We start from the raw sequence: 22,859 nt of genomic DNA, 5'->3' as shown, positions 1-22,859 counted from the left end.
TTGTTTCTAGGGTATCTGGTTGGGACGACAAGGGGTGATCTTTCGTTGTAATATATCTGTAAATATTTTGTTTCTATAAATAAATAAATAAATATACTACCAAAATTTGACCGTTGGAGGAGAACGGCATTAGACGAAATGAAAATGTGACCGTTAGAGGAGAACGGCATTAAACGAAATGAAAATGTGACCGTTGGAAGACTCCAGCGCCACTCTTCAAATATCTTTTGCTTCTCCCCTATCTTCGCCCAACAAGTCTACAAACCAAACTCTTGCCATCTCTACAATTCTCAGGCTTTCTTTCTCATCTGAAGCGATCTCCATCACTTGCACTTTCCTTTATTTATTTACAATTATTATTATTATTATTAATTTTTTTGTTTAAGATCCATTTTGGTGAATTCCAAAATTGCATACGACACTGGTTCACTCATTCTCACTCATCACTACTAAGCAATATATCTTGTCTCATTTTTTATCTTGTTTACATTTTGAAGTCGTAAATTTTTAGTTGGTCGTTGAGATTAATGGCAGAATCTAAAGAAGCCCACGTGGTGGAAATCCCCGTCGACGAAGAGCATCAACAGAAGCTCCTGTCTGCTATGGCCACCGTTTCTGCAATCCAGCAGCACCCCTTAATGGAAATCTCCGAGAGCCCTGGTCATCTCTTGCTACTAAAGCTCTGGCAGAGAGAAGAAGACCTCTTTGGGGGCCGAATCGCCATGAAGGAAACCCGAATGGACAGCATCAGACGGGAATTATTTCAGTTGTGCTGTTTCTTCTTAGCCTTCCATGGATTTTTCCTGACCATTCTCTTCACCTCTTCCATTCATTCTCAAGAATATACATGCAGGAGATGGTGGCTTCCATCTTTGCTATCCGTCTCTTCTTCACTTGCCATGATCGTTTTGGTCCAAATGAAACTTTGCAAGTACTGGAAAGTTTCAAGACAGTTGCAGAGAGAGAAGAGCGATAGCAGAGCAGTTACAAGGTGCATCCAAGAATTAAGGATGAAAGGGAGGAGCTTTGATCTGTCCAAAGAACCCCAGACTGCAAGAAGGATGAAAAGCTCAAGCGTCAAAATCAAATGGAAACCTCTTACTTGGTTTTCCCAGAATCTCATAATCATCTGTTTTATTTGTTTCACAGGTATGGTCTTCCTGGCTTGCAAGTATATCCTTTGCGGTTGAAAATGACCTTTGCACGCGGTTGGACATATGGACGACAAGGTTGAACCTTGAGCTCACGGCGGACAGCAAGAACCCTAGTCTACATCCGCTGATTGATGAGAGGAAAGGTTTGTTTATGCGATTATTCCCTCCGAGTGTTTATCTGAAGCTCTTTCAAATATAAGCGATTTGGATTTCGGCTCTTGCCATCAATAACAGTGGCTTTAAAATCCATTGTTTCAGTTGCCGAGCTTATGCGTTCTGATCTTGAAGATTGGTACTCTTCCTGTTGCCGAATAGCACCGGGCAATGACAACAAAGCCAGGCAGAGTCCAGAGTCGAGGCTCCAGACTGACTTACCACTCGCAAAGTCGTCTAAAGGTGGTGGCTTTATGTGATTTCGAAGTAAGAATAGTTTCTCTGCTGCAGTTTTCCCGAGAAAGATGGTTTAAATTTTATCCAATTTCTGGAATTTTAGAGGCGATTGGCTTTAAAGAGTCCATTTCTCCGCTCCCCCCCCCCCTATTCCATTCTCCCTTTTGGTCGTGACAAGTGTATTCCTGTAGGTGCAGATTGGTAGGGGAGGAAGGAATAAAATCTGCCCGGATTTGTCGCCAAGATTCGTGATGCCTCTGGGTCTTGAATTTTTTTATCTCAACTCAGAAAGTTTGGCGGAGAATATTGAGAATGTAGCTTTCCAGCCGGGTCATAGTTATGCTTCCTCTACCTTCAGGAAAGAGGAAGATGCAAACATTGCAAATGAGAGAAGACTTTCTGAAGGTCATTGAAAGGTTAAAGAAGAAGATGGGCCCGCCTGAAGGCAGGAAATGAAATCCAGTTTGCAGTTGCACTTGCAATAAAAAAAAAAAAGAATTCTTGTAATAATTCTTCACTACTTCAACCCAATTCATTTTTGGTCTTCACTCACAATTTTTCATACTAAAATTGTTATCCTATGTAACTTACAACTAGGCCATCATATAAGGGTGTTGGCAGGCTTTCTGGACATTCCAATTTGTTGTTTACTTTCAGTGTAAACACGATTGGTGGTTTTTTGCTTCATGTTGACTCTGCTTGTCATTTTTTACTTATTACCCAGAGGTCGAATAATGAAGTTAAAAGAAGAACTCTTGTAATTCTTTACTTTTATTACCCATTATTGTTTTGAAAGAAAAGAAAATTTATTGTAATAATGGGCTGTATTTTGGAAGCTGTGTCACTTATTCTTTTATTAATATTATGATGTGCGATTTGTGGATATTGGGTTAAGATTGTTTCTTTATATCACAGAGCAAAGCTTTTACATTTGAGGATGTCATAAGCCCAGGTCAGGATGTCATCAAACCTGGGCTGCTGCAGCCCCAGACCCTTTACATTTCTCTATAATTTTATTAATTGGATAGGATTCGAATTTGGATTTTAAGATAATTGTGGATAGCAGATTTTACTGATTGCAAGCGGTTTACGTTTGTTGCTTTGCTTGGTTTACGTTTGTTAAGTTTGTCTCGAATTCTTGACCCGTTTTGAAGATTGACCCGATCCGACATATTTTGGTGGCGACCCGAATGGGAATTTTTCTGAGATCTGTGATGGAAGCAGAGGGCTTGGGCCGGAGCCCATCACTGATCTCGTATCTCGTATGGGGGTGCGGGGGCGTAGCCCCCGGTATGGTTCGACCGGATCGACCGCGACCCGATGGGTCGAACCGCTATTTGGCGTATATATATATATATATAATGTACTGTTGCTTGTTGAGAGTCATTGTATTCTAGGGTTTTCACGAAGCTAGGGTTTCAGGGCGAGTTCTTCCTCGCCGCTGCTAGGGTGTAATCCTTCTTCTGCATAGTGAATCATCTTCTTCTTCGCCCGAGGACGTAGCACACCACCCTGGTGTGTGAACCTCGTTAAATCTCTGTGTCGTACGGATCTATTGTCTCTCTTTATTCGTGTTTCTTGGTGTTTGATCTAACAACGTTTACTCTTTCCCTTTTCCATGATCTCACATAGACTTTGACTCTAGGTGTATATATGCTTTTCAAGCACTCCTTGGTGTTAGATTGCATATGCTTGTGAGCATTTTGATCAAGCAGCCAGTGATGCTACATTACTGCATTCATCCATTATTTGGGGGAGGTCGCTAAATTGAGCCTTATCTTGAGGTTCCCAGTACCCAATTCTAATTTGGTTTCCTTACATCATCCACTAGAAACAGTTGTTGCATGAGGATACATCATATCCAAAACCAGGAACACACCTGATGTTAAGTCATCTGCCTAGAGTCCAGGTCTATGTGAGATCATCTTTGGAACCTAGTATCGAGGAAAGCAGAAAAGCATCCATAATCCAGGAATACCAATCATTCTATGTGCAGGAGAGCAAGCTTCAGCCATTTCTCTCACCTGGAATTTCAGGTATTCCTGTATCTAGGGGCAGCAAAAGTTCACTCCGTGGGAAACCAAATGTCAGTTATCTACCACCACCAATCCATCACTGCAACCTGGAACAGCTTGCACAGTTGACCTCTCTTTTTGTCCAAAAGCAGGAATCAGGAAATGTGCCTGCTTTTCCTCCCTTGGTGAGAGAGTAAACAGTCTGTAGGATGTTTAGGCTGATCCCGTTTGATCATCACAGGGCTCTATGTTACGCAATCTTGCACCTTCTTCTAAAATCTAAACCTTCAAGTTCACAGATTGGTCAAGGGCAGTTGCTGCAGCCAACAAGCAATGCTCCTGGACTTCATCTAACAAGTACTGAACAGAAGATTGGTGGTACCAAATGTCATGGGAATCAATAATTGCACAGTAGTGACGCTAGAAAAGAGAGGGAAGCATATGCACATAAATGTCTCCAGGCGACATTGCGGCTGGCGGCAGCTCTTCTCCAGCAAATTCAACAAGAAGCAAAGACTGTTGACCAGCGGGAGAGTTTTATCTTCTGGTCACAAGGAATAAGGGTTGTGATCATCGCCTTTAATATTGTTTTCAAGGGTTCCCAGGCAACAAAATTTTAAAATTTTCACTGCCAGTTTGAGAAGCAAAGTTATTCTAAAGAAACTGCTCCTTTCTTGGCTTCACTCTCCTTTCTTCCCTACTTTTTATTTTGAATCTTTCACTATTTTCAATTTATTCAAATAAATGGGAAATTAAGAGTTAATGTCAGAGTTCAAATCAGAGAACTGCTGAATTGGATTGCAGCACACATCTGTATTTATCTCAATCATAAAAGGTAATATTTCATTTTCAAGTGATAGATGGAACTTCTGTTTTTCATTTGCATGAATATGGCAGTTCCAAACTGCTCCCTGATGGTTGTCTTCTACGCACATGTATACCTATTCTAAGAGGCCGTTTGATAACACTTCTATTCCTGGAGAGTGGTTCTTTTACAGAAGTGTTCTTTTTCGATTCCATGCTGTGAAGACACTCTGGCGGAACAGAAACAGCGTTTGGTAAAACTATTTCAGAAATGGCTTTAGAACAGGAAAAGAACAGAAACAGCGTTTGACAAACACTTCTATTCCTGGAGAGTACAATAATGAAAATTCACTTTTGAACAAAGAAATCAATAATTACAAACATGCTATTATGGTCAAATTTAACTTAAATAAGGAAATGATTTGTTTATGAAATTATCTTTTAAAATACTATTACTTAAAAGAAATAATAAAATATAAACATAATTTGTTCACTCACTTCAACATTCCAATTCCATAGAAGAAACCACTATCTTATCTCTTCTTTGGCTCTCTCCATTTCTCTACCTCACCAATGGTTCCTGAGTTAGAGGTAAGTGAAGTCTTCCTAAAATATTATAACAATTAAAAATTAAAACTTATAATTTGTATCTTAATACTGCTAGCTAAGATTCTACCTTTGAGCCATTGTTCTAGTCTACTGGGTTCTATACATTGTGTTTCAGTTCATTTGGTAAGGCACTGACTTCATTCATTTGGGTTCAGAAAATGCAGAAGCCTCGAATCACAGAGATACAAGTCCGGATGGACTGTAATGGATGTGTACAGAAGATCAAAAAGGCATTGCATGGTATCAATGGTAAGTACCTAAACAATGCAAATCTAGTAATCTACATATTCTTTTCCTACTGTTCCCCTATTGTTCAAATTAAAGTCTATGACTAATCTGATTTCTCTACAGGGATATATGATCTCTATATCGATTTCCCACAGCAGAAACTTACAATAATTGGATGGGCAGACCCTGAAAAGATCCTCAAAGCTATCAAGAAAACGAGAAAGATTGCCACCATTTGCTCCCACATAGAACCAAGTGACCCTCCTACTCAACCTGCTGAACCAGCACCAGCACCAGAACCACCTGAAGGTGGACAACCACCAGCCCCTGATGCTACAAACCCTCCACCTACTGAAACCCCACCAGCAGCTGCTGCTCCTCCACCCACAGAGCCTCCCAAAGACCCTCCACCCCCTGAAAATCCAGCTCCCGAAGTGACACCATCACCTGTGGCTGCTGAGACTGCTGCAACCCAGCAGCCTCACCACCACCACCACCATGGCCCCAAAGACATTGAAGATTGTTCTGCATATTTTTGAAGACACTGAAAATCCAGCTTCCTCTTAATTTGAAGCCATTTCTTTTGTTTACAATCAATAAATCACTTGTTCTGCATATTTTTCATTTCTCAATCAATTACGTTGTATCTGTTTACGGATTCATGATTGTTCTGAAATCTGAAGTTTTCGATTGTGTTTTACCTTCTTAGTTCTTTTTCTTCTTGAGGAAATGATTCGGTGCCGCAAAAACAAGAAATTAAATGGGAATAGGAAATATTAGACTAAAGATTATAATCCCATCTCAAGGATGTGAATCTGCCAAAGTTCGGTTGCCAGATCAAATGGGGTTGTTATTCTTGTATTCTCTTTCAATACGGGGAAGGTCGCTTGGGATCAGGGTAACCATGGATGATTGCATTCTGGCGGTGGGAACAAGTATCAAAAGAGGGTAAAATAAAATCCGGAGACTGCGCAATTAGTGAAGATTTCCTCCCTTTTTTAGCAGCGGCGACTTTGATTGTGAGTTGCAGGGAAGCGACGAAGGAGAGAGAGGGCAGCGGCGACTGACCTGCGCCCAACCTGCGACCGAGAGAGAGAGAGAGACAGGGAAGCGGCGAAGGAGAGAGAGGGCAGCGGCGACCGAGAGAGAGGGCAGCGGCGACCGAGAGAGAGGGCAGCGGCGACCGAGAGAGAGAAAACCTGCAATAGGTTTTCCTTAACTTGGGGATTTTTAATCGTGAGATGGAGTAGAGGGATTGGGGGTTTTGAGTAGTTGTGTTCTTCTAAATTCCTAAAAGAATAGAAAAGCAACTTTTTGGTACTCTTGCAATTTATTCTTTACTCATTCTTTTTCATTGGTTCATTCCGGGGGAATACAAAAATGAACCGGACGTGCCAAACATATTTCTGTTCTATTTGCATTCCCGCAGAATAGAAGAACACCAGAAACATTCTCCCAGAGTGTTATCAAACGGCACCTAAGTCGTAGCCCAGAGGCTGAAACAAGACTTGGGGTTTGGGGCTGCAACTTGACACATGAAAATGGGGGAAATTTTTGGCACAGGGTGGGTGGGTGTTCCACGTTTCCATGAGTTTGAAAATAAGCAATCAAGTCATTCTCACACTGGTAGGAAGTAATTGCAAGCATAACATATGCAAATTTATTTCATTTATTTATTTTTTTGTTTGGTATCAAATACTCAAAGTTTTTGGAAGTGCTCTACATTAAATCCATGTGAACATATGAAAAAGAGCATTTTCGGCAATGTGATGAGAACAATATTACAAAAGAATAATAATGAAAATAAATGGAGCTACAGCCTGTACAAGAAATGAATCAGAAACACTGAAACATGGAACATCTGGTCACAGATTCAGCTGCAATGAGAGGTGAAAGCTCATTCTGCACACTCCTTCACTGAGAAATTGAAATTTCATGCTACTAGAAATAGAAGTAATTGGATGCATCAGTTGTATTTTGTGTGTCTCTGCAAAGAACAGAACGAGCTTCAATTACTGAACGAGGGGGCTCAAGATCTTTCAGTTGCAGGGCGTTTCCTTGCAATCTCTGCATCTGGGAAGCAAAAGTGTCATCCAAAATCTGCGACCAAAGGTAAGAAAGAAGTCCACTTGTTATTGCCTAGCTTATAGTTCTGTTCATTGTATCATGCAACTCTCAACATAAACAGTATGAACAGCCTCCTAACTGTGGACAAGAATCTATATGACAAACAGTATGAACAGCCTCCTAACTTGTAAGCCAATTGCAAGTCTCAACATAAACAGTATGAACAGCCTCCTAACTGTGGACAAGAATCTATAAGCCAAACAGTATGAACAGCCTCCTAACTTGTAAACAATTCAGATATCAGATTCCCCAAAATACTTTGATGACGTTTGGGAGATGGCTTAAAACTGCCCTGCAATATGTGGGCTTTATAGATGACTTACCCCAAGAGCATAATAAGATCCATTATACCAGATTCTGTTCTCTTTCCTGCTCTCCAGAAACTTCAAAACAGTCTAGCATACCACAAGAAAAAACACTAAAACTTCAACTTTCATTTCCTGAAATGTAATGCATAAAACTAGAAAGGATATTGCATGTCCCTGTTACCTGACCCATCTTGTCCCAGAACCCACGACATATTGCAACAAAAATCCTGCTTGAGAAGACCTCATGCAAGTTTGTAATGGAATCTATGAGTTGTGAACTTAGCATTTGCATCCTTTCACGAACCTCAGCTTCCCCATCTGCTTCCTTGGTTTCCTCGAGTATTCTTTTAAGCCGTGTACTTCGATTGGCTTGTGCCTGAAAGAGTTATATAAACTTCTAATTGTATTCTTTTGCCAGTTTAGAATTCTTTTCCAGATTTAGAGTCACAATTAATGATTCATCAAATATTTTTAGAGGATGTACGTACATTCTAAAAGGAAAATACTGATTTGGTATCTCTTATTTTCTACATCTATGTAGCATTACAAAATGACAAGTTAGAAAACTGAACCTGAGGAAAAAGAAAAGGAAACCAATTGGTGGTGATACTTACGTTGAGAATGAGCTTCTCCACAGTTGCTTGCATGTAGTTTTTGTACTTTGTTCTTAGCATAACTGTAATTCCATTCATTTGTTCCCCAAAAATTAACTTTTTCTCTCCAACGATCGGTAGACATGAGGCCCAAGCCTTCAATATATCCTCGACTCTGCAGTGCAGAATATCGAGAATTCTTTTGATGGTATTCAGGAATGTTCCCAACTGCCATATGCATGAAATTCTATTAAGCGACGTTCTACAAAACATGTAAATCTGAAGTTTCTGTCTTCCCAAATAGACTGGAACTAAGAAGCAAGTTTTCTATTCTTACTTGAATAGGAACAGAATAAAGTGTTGTGGATTGTCTTCTTGTAAGTTTCTGCACATGCATTCCAAGTTTTTTGGGGATGCTATCTTTCAGAGGCATTAGAATTTCACTGTATTGCTTTTCCAATGCTTTCATGACTGCTCGTTCTATGTTGGCAACAGCCTTCCAAAGCCAATAATGCCAAGAAATATGAGAACATTAATAAATGCAATGTATTATACAAATCATTATCTGTCACCAATTTGACCCCTTCAAGTTAGTATTGAGAGAATACGGGAAACACTTACATTTTCTAAAATCAAAGAGTACTGGGGCCATCGGTTAATCACCACTTCATACTCACTTAGAGCATCTTTAATTTTCTCGTACATATTCTCAGCAAATGGAGAAGTGGAATGATTTGTATTTACTCCATTCCATGGTACCTGCAAATCATTTCACCATTTAGCAAATATCTATTTTATATGAACAAATCTCTAATACATCTACTCAAGCATATGAGAGAGAGAGAGACCTTCTCTGACTTGCAAAGATCCAGCATTGAAAGTTGCAAATCTTGTACCCAGATCATTATGTAATCGTGGAACAGATTCCTCGAGTCTACACCTCCATGAACCAGGCTGGGACAAAAGTTAGAATATTAGAAGGCAGAAAGGTAAGAAGAGTATTGGTGAGATAGATTCTTTCAAGAAATTCAGCTGCTTTTCTATCATGCTATTTATTGTTTGGAAGTATTATGGGAGAGGCTTCCTGTAATTAAATGACAAATACTATGCTTGGAGGTATTCCAGACTGAACCTGATATTCCATGACTCAAGATCCCTCTCAAAATCAGCAGTTGAGATCAAAAGCTCCGTTACATGAGGCAAAGGGCTTGATGGGGGCCAAGCTGCCAGGAAACCTCTTAATCTGTTACACAACTCAGTGCTGTAAGCACCCGCTGCTATGTTTGACAGGTCTATGGAACTGAAAGAAGGGCATATATATGTCAGAAGACGTTGACAAAATAATCAGAGAAAAAAAATTTGACAAGTTGCACGTTTTACTTCATTCTTGATGTTTTACTTCCCAAAAACTCATTCCCCAACCCAAAACTTGGACAATCTAGTGTAATTTGGGTTCCAAGTATCAAGTGCTACACCAATTGTAAGTCATTCCAGCTTAAGCTGGTGCATGCATCATCTAATGGGACAAATTAGTTAAACTTCAAATGGAATACCAGTTTCCCACCATTCATGAAGATAAGATGGGAACATTGGTGTACCTTGGTAGTATGTGCTGATTGTGAATCTTGATGTCTGCCTGAATCTCATTGCTTATGTTTATACACAAGTTCTTCATCTTGAGATACGCTGTGGAGATGGTCATGGAGTCCATATGAAAACCTTCCATGTTGCTTGACATGAACTCATCGGTTTCCATCATATGCCTCCTACACCTCTTTGCAGCTGCTTTCTGTAAAAAAATTATGTTGCATTAGATCTCTTTATAGTGGTAAGCAAATATTTCTGATGGAGGATGATCGAAACAAATCAAATTGATTTTAACATCTCTGCAAAGTTCATCATAAAGGAAATATTTGATGAACTCGTGAACCTAAAGCCAGTGAGGAACTTTGATTAAGTCTCGAATCCTGACACCAAAAAATGGATCTGGGCACACTTCAAAGAATTTCAACTGTCAGCCTATTGTTAACCATCCAGTTGTTTGAAATCTGATATTCAATGTCCAACAGGGTGACTTAGTCCCAAGTTATGCCCTTCCATGTAAAAGGTGCTCCTTTTATTTATTCCCAATTGATCAGTTGGTAAAGCTGATACTATTGAAATGATGTCGGCACATAGGCAATAACTGACCCCAGATGCTTCTCGTATGCTCCCATGCATTAAATAAAGTATGTTTTGTTCCATTGCAACCCGAAAAAGGAGGCCATTAATAAATATTTGAATTCTTTCCTTTGCAACCCGTTAGCTTTTAACCATCCAGTAGTTTCAAATCTAATGATTACGTTACCATGCATCAGGGTAACGTAGTTTTGGGTTATGTATACTTGTGAATGATGCACATATTATTCAGTTAGGTAGGAAAGTTGGCAAGGCTTATATTACTGTGGTGTGGAAGTATCATCGACATTGATGGAAGTCAGGTCCATCTCTTATAAATTTTGCAAGTCTATCAAGTACATACATGTCTCTATGCAAACATTTTTCCTTATGTACATGTGAATGTGATGCATGTCTTACTTGTAGGTAATTTCTCAAAGTTGTCTGCGCTTCTTGAGCAAGGATATCATGAAGAAGGGTGTACACTTTCACTGCGGGAACTAAAGCTGGTGCCGCGCACTCTGGTATTGGACCAAACAAGTCTGCCAAGCCTGTTGGTGAGAGCTCATCTAATGATTTGTAGTTCTCAAAAACATTTGCTAACAGATTTTCGACTTGAGTTTCACAATCCAACAATATACTTTTCTGCAATCCCAAAAAAAGAGAAGAATAAAATAAACTGATATCCTTTCTCACATAAGGTTTCTTCTAAATAAGAGAGCAAATTTTCAGAATAATTAAAAATAAAAACACTATATATTCCTAAAGTCCAGTGCATTCACTTCAAGTCAATGTACAAATGCATCACTCCAAGTCAATGTGTGCCTGAAGCATTGACCTTGGTGCCAGGCCTCATATACATTTAACTGAATGGGAAAATTGGCGACACCATTCATTAAACATCCTATAGCAATCTGGAACTTCCCAACCAAAATAATTATTAGTTAACAAAATTCCATTGCCCTGGTCATTGGTTGACCTGGACCGTAAAATCCAGCTTGGAATCCAAAACAGAAAGACCTGTCTTAACTTCAAGAAATAAGCAATTCATAGAAATAGACAAAGATCTTTACTTTTGTTTACCTTAAATTTCGATATTTATATTTCACTGTTACGATATAGAACGTTTAGAGCTTGTGGCTCTTATGAAAATAGAGTCTCTAATACTGGTGAGGATGTAAACAATGTGAAGCGCACTAAGGGGGCGTCAAGAAATAAGCATTCACAGAAATAGATAAAGATCCTTACTTTTGTTTACCTTAAATTTCGATATATATATATATATATATATAAATATATATAGAGTTCACTGTTATGATACAGGTTTTAGAGCTTGTGGCTCAATTGAAGATAGAATCTCTAATACTGGTGAATATGTAAACAATGTGAAGTGCACTAATGGGGCTCACCTCTTGTCGAGTTAGACTTTTCTCTCCTCGGGCCTTTATCACAGGTGCAAGCAACTCATGCACAAGGTCCAAGCAATTCTTAGTTGGTGTTGCCACATTCATGACATATGAAAGATACCTATTTAAAATAACAGAAGGAACTGAAAATTGAGGATATGTTCCATGGACAAAATCATAAAAAATCTTTGACTATAAGGAGTAACATATTTCTAAAAGTACCTCAGTTTAGTGTATGAATCAGAAACTCCATAGTAGTCGGAAAATTCAATCAACAACCACCTCCATGGTCCATGTAACCTCAAGTTTTGGGGATGAAAATGCTGTGCACGCATAGCAGCCTCCAACACCAAGTCATAAGCCAGCGTTTCCACGACAGGTCCACTCTGGATGCAGATGGTAAATAATCGAGATTTAGAATTAGAGAAGCATGCAAAGAGATAATTAATTGAATTCATGATATGAAGCAAGAGTAGATAGATAATTTGTATTTGGAAATTCTGATGCCGGCCTTACAAAGCCCACTTTGTAAGCCAAGTCCTGCAAACCCAAGTCTAGGTGACTTAAGACTTTCAGCTCCTTGTCCTGTTTTAATGCTCTTTGTTTTGGAGAAGAAGTCAAACTTGCGTTTCAATATGACCAATATTGGGATTTTCACTTATGGACATGATGATATGATTTGGTATTTTAGCAGTTAATAGACTCCATATTGAGTCTTGTAATAGGTTGATTAAGCATTGTGAGAGTCACCATGCTGCAACTAAGAGAGATATGATTTGAGTTGGGTCAGGAATTTCACAATTTAACCCAACTCAACTTCAAGAAAGTCAAAATATCAGTAATATAAAGGATTAAATCTGCATTTTATATTTAATGAGCATATCATAATCTTGTTAAGTTGAACCAGAATTTGCATAGCTAAATTCAAGCTCAACTCCTCGCAAATTGAGCCATTCTCAGAATAGAGGCTCTCAATGCCCTCAATTAACTTTTCACCTTCTTTCATAGGATGAACATTACATTTTTCGTTTATATATCAAGTAAAAAGAAAGAAACAAACCTTTGCAGGGTTGGTGTCATCACAAGTAGTTGTACTACAGATAGAGAGCTGGACCTTTCCAACACATTCATGGCCATCATGGTAAATTGGCCACCACCGAACTCTCTCACTATGCTTTTTTTGGAGAATCATATCAATCAAAAAGTGAGGGTTTGATAAAATAATCTTTCAAAAAACCCTCTAATGGAGAGATTGGAAGGGTGAATACCGGATTTTCAGTCAAAGATGAAACTTGAATTTTTGCTCGACCTTCAATAACTTTATTCATATCCTGGACTTCTATCAATAGAGCATCCCCTTGGCTTTCTGGAAAACTGAATCACATTTTGAAATCAGAAATAGCTTATCCAACTGCAATAATAGATTCTTGAAAAAAAACTAGAGTGATGTACATGAAATCTTAACATCGAATGAGTAGAGAACCCCCCCCCCCTTGTTGAAGGTTTGATTCTGTCCAACATAGGAGATTTTTAAGTCACAATGGTCTGTGAGACCTGTGTACTAATTTTACCCCAAGAATGGATTTATTCAAAGTCTATTGGTCCTTAAACCACCCCTTCCCAAATATAGCCCCGAATTTGGAAACAACTAACAACTTACAAGACATGGGAATCGCCAGTTCCTGGATGCAAGCAAATTGCAGAATCTGGTTCCACATCTGTTTCTTCAGTAGAACTCTTCAGTTGGAACAAGCATGATAGTGCTTCTGCAAAATATGTTTAGCCATTAGCAATAATGGCCTGCCTAACTACTGATTCTATTCCAATTATAGTCTGAAAACTATATAAGGGGTTTCCTATCATCGATATCATAGACTAAGTTCAAGACATATGAATGCCTCTAATGCACTTTTTCAATTTTTACTGATGCTCATGTGCATGCTAGGGGACCAAAAAAGAAAAGAGTACGATTCAGAAAAGATTAGACATCAGCACGCCAGATGGTTTCAAACACAATCTTTTTAATATCAGCCTCAATCTCTTGGTTTGGACTGGACATAAGGAATGGCAGCACACATGCACTGTGTAACTAACATTTACATAGCAGGTTCATCCTGGTGCATTCCTTGTCAGTCCAACTCTCAAACAAGGTTCTAGTGCTTTGAGTTGCAAAGACAAACCTTCTGATGGCACTGACAATGGAGCCAGCTGCTTTAGAGAGCTGAAGCCGGTTCTCAATAGTCCTGAAACATGTCGAACATAATCTGCTCCTGCTTGTACGTAGAATGCACCTCGCTGTGAGTATGTCATCTTGAGCTTCCTCCTTGGCACAACACGAATTTTTTTAACTGCATTCTCAAAGTCAGGCCCACCAATATTAATTTATGTTTACATATCAAAACCAGTTTGAGAACAATTGTGATTACAAATCCTAAATAATTCTCAGTAAATTGGAAAACTAGAAGGCAAAAAATCTACAGTGATGAGTAGACATGTAATAGTAAGGTATGGAAACTGAAATTTTGGGTAAAACAAAAACAAACATAAATGGGTTAACCCATTTCTGCAGAAAAATTAGAAAACAGCCACCATAAGTTCACTAACAAAAAATAAATAAATAAATAAAAATACATCATAGCAGCCATCTAAATACTTTCAAAGTAGATTCATAATTTTTTTAATTTTCGAACTGCTTACAGAGAAAAGTATGAAAGTAACCTGCTCGTTTAGACTGATATATTACCTTCAACCCTAATCTTTCCAACAACCTTCTTTGCTTTTAAAGTGCCTTTTTCTTCTGTACTCTCAGCAAACCCTCCTTCTTTCAGATATATACTTCGGGGCTGCAGCAAGAACTTATGCAAACTACATTGGCAGGGAAAGGGCAGAGGTGAACCACACTTCAGATTTAAGCATAAAGGTTAAAAGGTTAATGCTGATAGGTAAATGGAATAAAATGCAAGAACCAAATGAAACAAGTGGAAGGATAACATCGTACCCAAAGGCACTTCGGAGGACCTGGCACTCATCCCGCAGAAACTCAGGTGCCTCTGTGCAGCCTCTTGCCCATGCATACAAGCATAAACGAATGCATGCATCGTAGGAAACCATAACTTGCCATGCATTTTGACCGCTGTGATGATAAATCAACAAGATAACATCAAAAGGAGGGGGTACAATTCAGATGGTTGAACAGGAAAGTGTTTTCATCCATTGAGGATGAAAGTTTTCTTTCTATGTCATGTAGTATACATCAGCCTACAATGAATTGATCCTGATACATACAGTATATTTTTACAACTTCATCAGATCAAAACCTTTCTGTTCATTTAGAGCCATTTTGGCAGGTAGTATATAAATTGGTTCCTAGATTAATAATCAAAGTATCTAAAAGATCATCATAGCTTATGTCCCCCAAGAATCACCATTTGGTATACAAGACCATTAGGTATCTGTCATTCGCCTATGGCCCTCCAAATTCTTATCCAGAATTTCAACCCCCAAAAGAAAATCGTCACCCGACACCAGTATATCAAGGCTAGTCCATTCCTCATCCTTGATTAATCAAAAAAAAAAAAAGATGACTTGATGCAACAGTGGTAAAGGCTTGGTCGTGTCAGTAGCTAATAAGTAATGCTTTGATAGATCACCACATCTCCTTTTTGTTTGTGATGGCTGTAGGAAAAGTCATAGGCTCGTTCCTTGTCTGAGACTTTTAATCCTCTACCAACTTCTGCCCAAATTTTGATTGTTTTATGAGGATAAATTTTTGTTAGTCTAGCAGGTCCGCAATCATTGCCACATGGCACATTGGATAAAACTGAAATTTTATGGATGGAATGTCTGCTGCACACATGTCTAGTTTCAGCGAAAACAGAGTTGGTCAATTGGCAAAATAAAACTTTCAAAATGAAACTTTTCTAAAAGGAAATGGCCAACTGAAAATACAAGGAAATATGCTAATATTTCAGAGCCTATATGGTTGTATATAGGTCTGAAATTTGACAGGTGGCCGATCTAGACTGTTTTCTAAGTATTCATACTGTTGAAATCACCGCATCACCATTCTACATGCCAGTTCTGGTTTAGAAACAGCCTTCAGGTTTGCCCCTCTAGAAAAATTTTCACCGTTATTATATATGCAACCAATGCTTAGGGTGAAGAAGCAATTTGGTTTTAGATTGGGTGCATCCCATAGGTACTTCAATGATCCAAGGAATAAAATAATTGATACGTAGACAGGCTAAGCATAAGTAGAGCATAAGAAAACACAAAACCCAATGTTCCTTGTCAATACAAGAGCCTAATCTTCCAATCGTAGCAGGATGAAACACCTCAAAGGCAACCCACATTGGGCCCAACCATCCAAGCAACATCAATAATTAAAGGAGTATAAACAGAAAGAATACCTCGTACTATAATAGGGTGGTTGATCCATTGAACATGTTTGCCAATACGATGCACATGGTTCATTGCTTCTTTGAGATGGAGTTCCAGAATCTGTTGGTGTTTCTTGGCTTCCAAAGCAGGCTTTTGTTTGACTCCTTGCATTTATCTCACCGATAGTTTGTTCCATTTCCATGAAATGCGTTGGAGCTGACCACCGCTGGCTCGTCTCTTCAAAATTACTTTCTCCTCTACCAATTTCTATGATGGGAGGTGCACTAGGAGTTCCCAAGTCCGCTAACTTGTCCGGCAAAATTCCATCCACATGGGGAACCTGCAATCAACATCACACACATTACGAAAATTGGAATTTCGTTTCAAACCTTGTATCTTGACAGAGAAGTCGTCTCATATTTATCACATGCATCAAGGTTGCTAACCTGCTCCGGAGGTAGATCTTTGCCACATGGGTTTGAATTCCGCCGGGCACATTCCCTGATGCCCAAATCAACATCTCTAAATCTTCTGATGTTATCTGGCACTTCGATCCTCAGTTTCTCCTTTGAAGACCCTCTGATTATAGGTGATCCATGTGAGTCATCTGATTCTTTACCGGATTCTCGATTAGAATTTAAAATTGATTTTACTCCAAACAGTTCCTCATCATAGCGCTGCCCAATTGGCTTGTCCTGCAAATCATGGTCACTATATCCCAAACCTTCCTCGTCGGATTCATCAGAGTAACCGCAATCCATATCATCAGGAACTGATGCCACACTCTCGTCATCGTCATCATTCAGGCCAAGAGTCATTGCCCTTTGAGGCACCAGCAATCCAGAGTGGAACTTCAGTGGAGGCAAGATCGGGGAAGAGAGATAATTCTTGCTATTGTGCAAAGGAGACTGGGGGATGGTAGCAATAGTAAACTTCTCAGCCAAGGGAGAGCGAAGTTGTGTGTCTCCATCTGATCCCTGCAAGATTCAGGAAGTGACAACGAATCATCAAGAAAAGCAGATAAATAAAAATAACCGACTCCTTGATAAGTACTGACAGGCCCCATCCGATTTCGAAAACTATTTGAGATCGTCAGGTGATGCAGGTGGAAGTCTTTCTGCAAGAAACATGTAGAGAGAGAGAGAGAGAGAGAGAGGAACTTTGGACAGACCAGATCATACCATTTACCAAAAGCAATTTTTTTTTTCCTCTAAAAAAGAACCTTCCTTTTCGCTGAAAGAATGCAAAGAACCTCAAGTTTCACAAGAAGCGATAAAAGATAAAGTTGCGGACAAAATATCAAAACTCTGGTTGAGGAAAATAGAAAGAAAAACGTTAAGCATAGACAAAACCCTCGTGAATTACAGAGGCCGAAGGAAGAGATTTGGAAGAAAAGATGTTCGCAGATTAAAACTCATAGATTAAACATCCGAGCTTGCAGAGACTCAATACCTTCTTGATCCACTCAATCGCGCTTTCGTCCAGGCCTTCCGTGAACATTCTGTTAAGATTTGAAAGCGAGACAGATCTTTCGAACAGTGAAAGATAGAAAAGGCAAAGTGTAGATAGAAAGAAGATCTGCAGATGGTGAGTTACGACTACAGTTCTCAGAAGTAGCTAGGGAGAGAGAGAGAGAGAGAGAGAGAGAGAGAGAGAGAGAGAGCGTTTGAAGTCAATGTAACGGCTAGTTTTGAAAAGCTCTTTCCTTGCGCTTCGAATTTTAAGGGCTATAATTTCGTTTTCAATAATTAAATTGGATGACAGACCATTTTCGTAGCACGAATTACTTGATGGTCTCTGGCTTCTTGGACGGTCCACTTATGAGCAGGGTTTAAGAACCTGGAAATGGGAACTGGATCGATCCGCCGGAATCGGCCTGTAGATCCCCGTGCCCTAGGGGTGTCAATTCGTGGCCCGACCCAACTAAACCGATCAGAACCGACCATTTATAGACCAGCCCGGCCCGAACCATTTATTAAACTTGTCGGGTTTGAGCCCGGCCCGTTAATAAATGGTCGGTCTCGGTTTTGCTACTTGGACCGTCGGGCGCCCGACCGAGACCAACCGAATAATGTCCGATCGAGACCGGCCTATTGTGCACCGACTTGGCCTGACCCTTTAATGATTGTAGAATACCTATTTTACCCCCCAAATTAAAGAATAAAAACTAAAAAGTAAAGATATGTTCACATTTTAAATAATGGTTATATTTGGTATCATTTATTGATTTCTTGTCATTTTTTTGGGTTTGCATGAGTGGGCCGGAATATAATAGCACATTTTAAAGAGGGCCCGTTTAAAAACCGATTAAAGCCCGTTTAACATTAAACATGTCTGTAGCCCGGTTAAGGCCCGACTAAAGCCCGATTAAGGTAGCCCGATTATAGCCCGAGACCGACCGATCGAATATAAAGTGTACCATGCCCTCAATAACTAAGCCCGATTAGTTAAATGGGTGGACACGGTGTAGCCTTTGAAAGTCTTTAAGCCCGATTAAGCCCGATCGAAACCGAACCAGCCCGACCAATTGACACCCCTACTGTGCCCTACCAATTCATTTTTAGGATTGGTTCGATCTGGATCAGTCGGAATAGAGATCGACCTAGGTTGATTTTGACTTGGGTCGGCCCAATCAACCGATCTGTTCTGATCTGATTTTTAAATATTATATATGCTGTAATGGAGCTAAATTTTATGGACAATTAGACCCAAGGTTTCTTGCTAACTGGCTAAATTGCAGCTCAAACATACAAAATTAGCTATATTGCATAATTAAGTTTTAAAAAGCCTAGGACTAATAAGACTCCACATTGCTATGATGTACATGGGAACATATTTGAATGAATTAGGCTTCAAATTTGACATGTGGTTAATTTAAATCATATCTTCTTTATCTATTGATTTGAATCACCATATCATTCTTCTACATGTTGCAATAAATAAGGTGGGTCGTCTATGTCATGTGCAATTTTTAAATTTTCTATTAATCTAATTCACAACTTATCATGTGGTTCGAGATGAGGCCTAATGTAATTATACTTGTTCTCATCAAGCTTATCCTAGAAAAATCCAAATTGGTTATCCGTTACCCTATCTCTAAAATGTTAGTTAACCTCACAAATTATACGCCCATTTCTAAAATGCTAACCTCACAAATTATGAGCCTCACGAGCTTTACACCTTCCCAAAAATTATTAAAATTTTGGAGAAAATTTTCCATCATGTTAGTTGGTTTCTAATGCCAATCTTTTGTGCTTATTCATAGTAGATTATAAGTGACCTACTTCATATACCATATGAGAATTTGAGGTCAGCAAAGTCCCTCTTTTCCCTCTCCCTCTATTTTTGGCTGGTTTAATAAAATTTGTTTAATCTATCACAAGGGAGAGTGTAAATATCATTTTTTATAATTAAATTACTATTAATTTCACATGAATTCACAATTCCTTTTGCCAGTTGGCATCTTTTTTTTTTTGGACGTAAGTGGATCCATGTGATATAAAGCTTCACCTACATATCATTCATGAATTTTTAACCCAATGTGTGTAGGAGGAATTGCCGCAAAATATAATTCAAAATTATAAAATACCATAACCTTTAATATGTAATAGTATACATAAATAGATGTTAATGGCATTGATGAAATTGTTGGTGTACAATGTCTTGTATTCCGTCATAATTTAATTCAGGGAGTACCAAACACAGGCACCTCGACAGGCAGGATGACGATCCCGCTAGCCAGTTAGCAGGCTGTAGGGGTTGCAAGGGGACAAGAGGCCCCCTGCATAGTGGGGGTGTAGCGCCCCCCGCTTGAATTTTTTATTTGAGGGCAGTTTTGTATTTTTCAAATTACGATTTTTCGCTATATATTTGTAGCAAGTGTTTCTTTCTCTACAATGCAAGAAATACTGAAAGGTGTGAGGATGAGCGTTGTAAGCCTATTCTCCATTGATAGTGAAACAAAATCTCATCTTACCGAGGACGTAGGCAATCTTGCCAAACTTCGTAAATCTGTGTGCATTGTTTGTTCTTATTTTTTCATCATCTTCTGCATCTTTTTAGGGTTGCATTTCTACATAAATTTACTTATTTTTTTGAAAACTCATAATGCATTTGAACTTTGTAGAAACTTTTGACTATGCTCATTTCTTTTTGAATTGAAATTTTATTAGTGAGATGGGCATAGATGATGAATCAAAACTATTTATTATTTACAAGAGGAAAAAAAAAATGAGTCTGAAATTCTTTGTTACTTTTTATTTATTATTTTAGTAACACCGAAAGTTTTCACCAAAAAAAAAAAAAAAAAGTAATACCGAAAGTAAATTAAACCTTGGGATAGAGGTGGGTTACACATTATTTACATAGGTAGGACTATAATCCCAGGCTAAAAAGGCTCAAGAGTTAATCATCATCAGAGGACCCAAAGGTCGCACATGAAAGTAACAAAGACTTGTTTCTTAAGGGAAATCTGAAGTCTGAACCGCACTGCGAACTGAGCGGTGGGAAGTGGGAGCTGCGAAGAGCTGTTGGACTTGGACTGGAACTGTGGAACGGTAAATATGTATGAATGTGAAAGTCATGGCTCTTGCGCTATGGTCTTCTCGTTCTCGCCGTCACATGAAGTTCATTTCAATCTCCTGGGGTTTCAGCCCTTCAATTCCTTCGTTTTCTGTAAACCCCAAACGAACTCTGAAATGGGACAGAACTCGATATTCAATCTATGGAGACTACAATCCCAAGTCAGCCGATTCAGATATTTATACGACGCCCATGGACTACAATCCCAAGTCAGTCGATTCAGATATATATAACTGTAATTTAAAGATTACGAGACTGGGTCGTCAAAAAAAAGTTGAAGAAGCACGACAGGTTTTCGCTGAAATGCCTCATCGGGACATTGTTTCTTATACTTCCATGATCACCGTCTACTTGAAAATAAGAGATCTTTATAAAGCTGAAGAGCTCTTTCGGACAATGCCAGGGAGAAGCATCGTAGCTGACTCTGCGATGATTGATGGGTATGTGAAAGCTAATCGAATTGACGATGCTAGGGGAATTTTTGACAGAATGCCTGATAGAAACGTATTCTCATGGACAAGTTTAATTTCTGGGTATTTGAGTATCGGACGCATTGAGGAAGCTCGTTGGTTTTTCAATCAAATGCCAGTCAGAAACACAGTAGCATTGACAACGATGGTTTTAGGTTATGCTCGTAATGGTTTGATCAATGATGCTCGGGATACTTTCGATAAAATGCCTGACAAAAGCGTTGTTTCATGGACTGTTATGATTAAATCTTATGTGGAGGACTGTCAAATTGATGAAGCACGGAAGCTGTTCAATGAGATGCCTCGCCGGAATCTTTACTCTTGGAATATAATGGTTTTGGGATATCTAGATGCTGGAAGAGTGAGCGATGCAATTGAACTTTTCAAATTGATGCCTCAGAGGAATGCAATTTCTTGGACAACTGTGGTTGCAGGTTTGGCACAAAATGGGCTGATAGAAAATGCAAGGCAGTACTTTGATCAGATGCCAAAGAAAGACATTGCTGCATGGAATGCAATGATCACAGCATATGCTGATGATGGCCTAATGTCTGAGGCAGAAGAGCTTTTCAATTTAATGCCAGAAAGGAATATCGTCACCTGGAATTCAATCATAGATGGATATGCGAGAAATGGAACCAAACATGAGTCCTTGAAGCACCTTGTCCTCATGCTTCGGGCAGGTAGTAGGCCAAATGAGATTACTGCAACAAGTATATTGACTGCATGTGCTGGTGTGGTTGAAACTGTGCAAGCTCACACACTCATTATTTTACTTGGGTTCGAGGATGATACATTGCTTACAAATTCGCTGGTTACTATGTATTCAAGAAGTGGAGACATCGGCTCTGCTAAGATGGCTTTTGAGAATCTTAGAGCTAAGGATTCTGTATCTTGGTCAGCAATGATACTAGCATACTCAAACCATGGGTACGGACGCAATGCATTAGAGGTCTTTGCACGTATGCTAAGATCTGGAGCCAGGCCGGACGAGATAACCTTTGTGGGAGTCTTATCAGCCTGTAATCATGCCGGTCTTGTTGATAAAGGTCTGCAGCTTTTCTACACAATTAGTCGAGCTTATGGTTTAGAACCAACAGCAGAGCACTACTCTTGCATTGTAGATCTCCTGGGTCGAGCAGGAAAAGTCGATGAGGCTTTTAGTATAGTGAGTCAGATGCCACAGGGGAAGTGGGATGGGGCTACTTTGGGGGCGCTGCTTAGTGCTTGTAAATTGCATGGGAATGTTGCTGTGGCTAACCGAGTGGGAGAAGCTCTGATAGAGCTAGAGCCAACCAGTTCAGGAGGGTATGTGCTATTGGCTAGTGTTTATGCAGCGCATGAAAAGTGGAGTGATTTTGCAATAGTGAGGAAGAAGATGAAAGAGAGGAAGGTGAGTAAAGTACCAGGCTTTAGCCAAATAGAAGTGAAGAACAGAACTCATGTGTTCTTTGTGGGGGATAGGTCACATCCCCAAGTCAAGGAAATATATGCACTGCTAAAAGAGATTCTTCTCCCCCAAATGATAGATATGGGTTACTGCAAGAGAGCCCCATTGTACTTGTATGGTTAAGAAGGAAGAAGATGCTATGCTCCATTTTATGTCTATGCCATTTTGAACATGCTGTGTTCATTAA

At 39.3% G+C, this 22,859-nt stretch overlaps 4 protein-coding genes across 9 annotated transcripts; 3 read left to right on the top strand and 1 right to left on the bottom strand.

The window, feature by feature from the left end:
- Positions 1 to 238: 238 nt before the first annotated feature.
- Positions 239 to 2,427, top strand: LOC122070152. Of its 3 annotated transcripts, none has more exons than XM_042634262.1 (3): positions 239 to 1,297; positions 1,413 to 1,550; positions 1,742 to 2,427. In XM_042634262.1, the coding sequence occupies exon 1, from the start codon at positions 528 to 530 to the stop codon at positions 1,188 to 1,190; it is 663 nt and encodes a 220-aa protein (XP_042490196.1). In that variant the 5' UTR covers positions 239 to 527; the 3' UTR covers positions 1,191 to 1,297; positions 1,413 to 1,550; positions 1,742 to 2,427. The 3 variants fall into 3 exon arrangements, with proteins under 3 accessions (XP_042490196.1, XP_042490195.1, XP_042490194.1); XM_042634261.1 differs by having other exon boundaries at positions 1,413 to 1,574; XM_042634260.1 differs by having other exon boundaries at positions 1,413 to 1,574; positions 1,736 to 2,427.
- Positions 2,428 to 4,852: 2,425 nt separating this feature from the next.
- LOC122070151 (heavy metal-associated isoprenylated plant protein 43-like) lies at positions 4,853 to 6,149 on the top strand. Its single transcript, XM_042634259.1, has 3 exons — positions 4,853 to 4,954; positions 5,128 to 5,221; positions 5,324 to 6,149. The coding sequence occupies exons 1-3, from the start codon at positions 4,937 to 4,939 to the stop codon at positions 5,737 to 5,739; spliced, it is 528 nt and encodes a 175-aa protein (XP_042490193.1). The 5' UTR covers positions 4,853 to 4,936; the 3' UTR covers positions 5,740 to 6,149.
- A 702-nt stretch (positions 6,150 to 6,851) lies between these two features.
- LOC122070153 lies at positions 6,852 to 17,853 on the bottom strand. 4 transcript variants are annotated; one of them, XM_042634264.1, is made up of 21 exons: positions 17,624 to 17,852; positions 16,618 to 17,148; positions 16,201 to 16,511; positions 14,790 to 14,924; positions 14,535 to 14,656; positions 13,972 to 14,139; positions 13,452 to 13,557; positions 13,060 to 13,165; positions 12,852 to 12,965; positions 12,014 to 12,177; positions 11,795 to 11,912; positions 10,806 to 11,030; positions 9,827 to 10,017; positions 9,361 to 9,471; positions 9,077 to 9,182; positions 8,850 to 8,987; positions 8,566 to 8,724; positions 8,250 to 8,456; positions 7,817 to 8,011; positions 7,651 to 7,722; positions 6,852 to 7,300 (listed from the first exon to the last, which is right to left on the bottom strand). In XM_042634264.1, exons 1-21 carry the CDS (start codon positions 17,669 to 17,671, stop codon positions 7,142 to 7,144), a joined length of 3,486 nt encoding a protein of 1,161 aa, XP_042490198.1. In that variant the 5' UTR covers positions 17,672 to 17,852; the 3' UTR covers positions 6,852 to 7,141. The 4 variants fall into 4 exon arrangements, with proteins under 4 accessions (XP_042490198.1, XP_042490197.1, XP_042490199.1 ...); XM_042634263.1 differs by having other exon boundaries at positions 9,361 to 9,528; positions 17,624 to 17,851; XM_042634265.1 differs by lacking the exon at positions 7,651 to 7,722 and having other exon boundaries at positions 9,361 to 9,528; positions 17,624 to 17,853.
- Positions 17,854 to 20,562: 2,709 nt separating this feature from the next.
- On the top strand, positions 20,563 to 22,859 carry LOC122070157 (pentatricopeptide repeat-containing protein At4g02750-like). The gene has a single exon (XM_042634275.1). It carries the CDS (start codon positions 20,738 to 20,740, stop codon positions 22,793 to 22,795), a length of 2,058 nt encoding a protein of 685 aa, XP_042490209.1. The 5' UTR covers positions 20,563 to 20,737; the 3' UTR covers positions 22,796 to 22,859.

The sequence above is a fragment of the Macadamia integrifolia genome, unplaced genomic scaffold (genome assembly GCF_013358625.1).
Source record: "Macadamia integrifolia cultivar HAES 741 unplaced genomic scaffold, SCU_Mint_v3 scaffold837, whole genome shotgun sequence".
NCBI classification, from domain to species: Eukaryota; Viridiplantae; Streptophyta; class Magnoliopsida; order Proteales; family Proteaceae; genus Macadamia; species Macadamia integrifolia.
The sequence above is the reverse complement of the archived record's forward strand: the minus strand, read 5'-3'. Positions and strand labels throughout refer to the sequence as shown.

What these genes read in the sequence shown, in the direction of transcription:
- LOC122070152 (XM_042634262.1), top strand. Translation starts at nt 528, where the DNA reads ATGGCAGAATCTAAAGAAGCCCACGTGGTGGAAATCCCCGTCGACGAA.
- LOC122070151 (XM_042634259.1), top strand. An exon ending in GGCATTGCATGGTATCAATG is followed by an intron (nt 5,222 to 5,323) that starts GTAAGTACCTAA and finishes ATTTCTCTACAG; the next exon opens with GGATATATGATCTCTATATC.
- LOC122070153 (XM_042634263.1), bottom strand. Translation starts at nt 17,671, where the DNA reads ATGTTCACGGAAGGCCTGGACGAAAGCGCGATTGAGTGGATCAAGAAG. An exon ending in TGGAAAGATTAGGGTTGAAG is followed by an intron (nt 14,140 to 14,534) that starts GTAATATATCAG and finishes TTGAGAATGCAG; the next exon opens with TTAAAAAAATTCGTGTTGTG. An exon ending in TGGAGAAGCTCATTCTCAAC is followed by an intron (nt 8,012 to 8,249) that starts GTAAGTATCACC and finishes TAACTCTTTCAG; the next exon opens with GCACAAGCCAATCGAAGTAC.
- LOC122070157 (XM_042634275.1), top strand. Translation starts at nt 20,738, where the DNA reads ATGAATGTGAAAGTCATGGCTCTTGCGCTATGGTCTTCTCGTTCTCGC.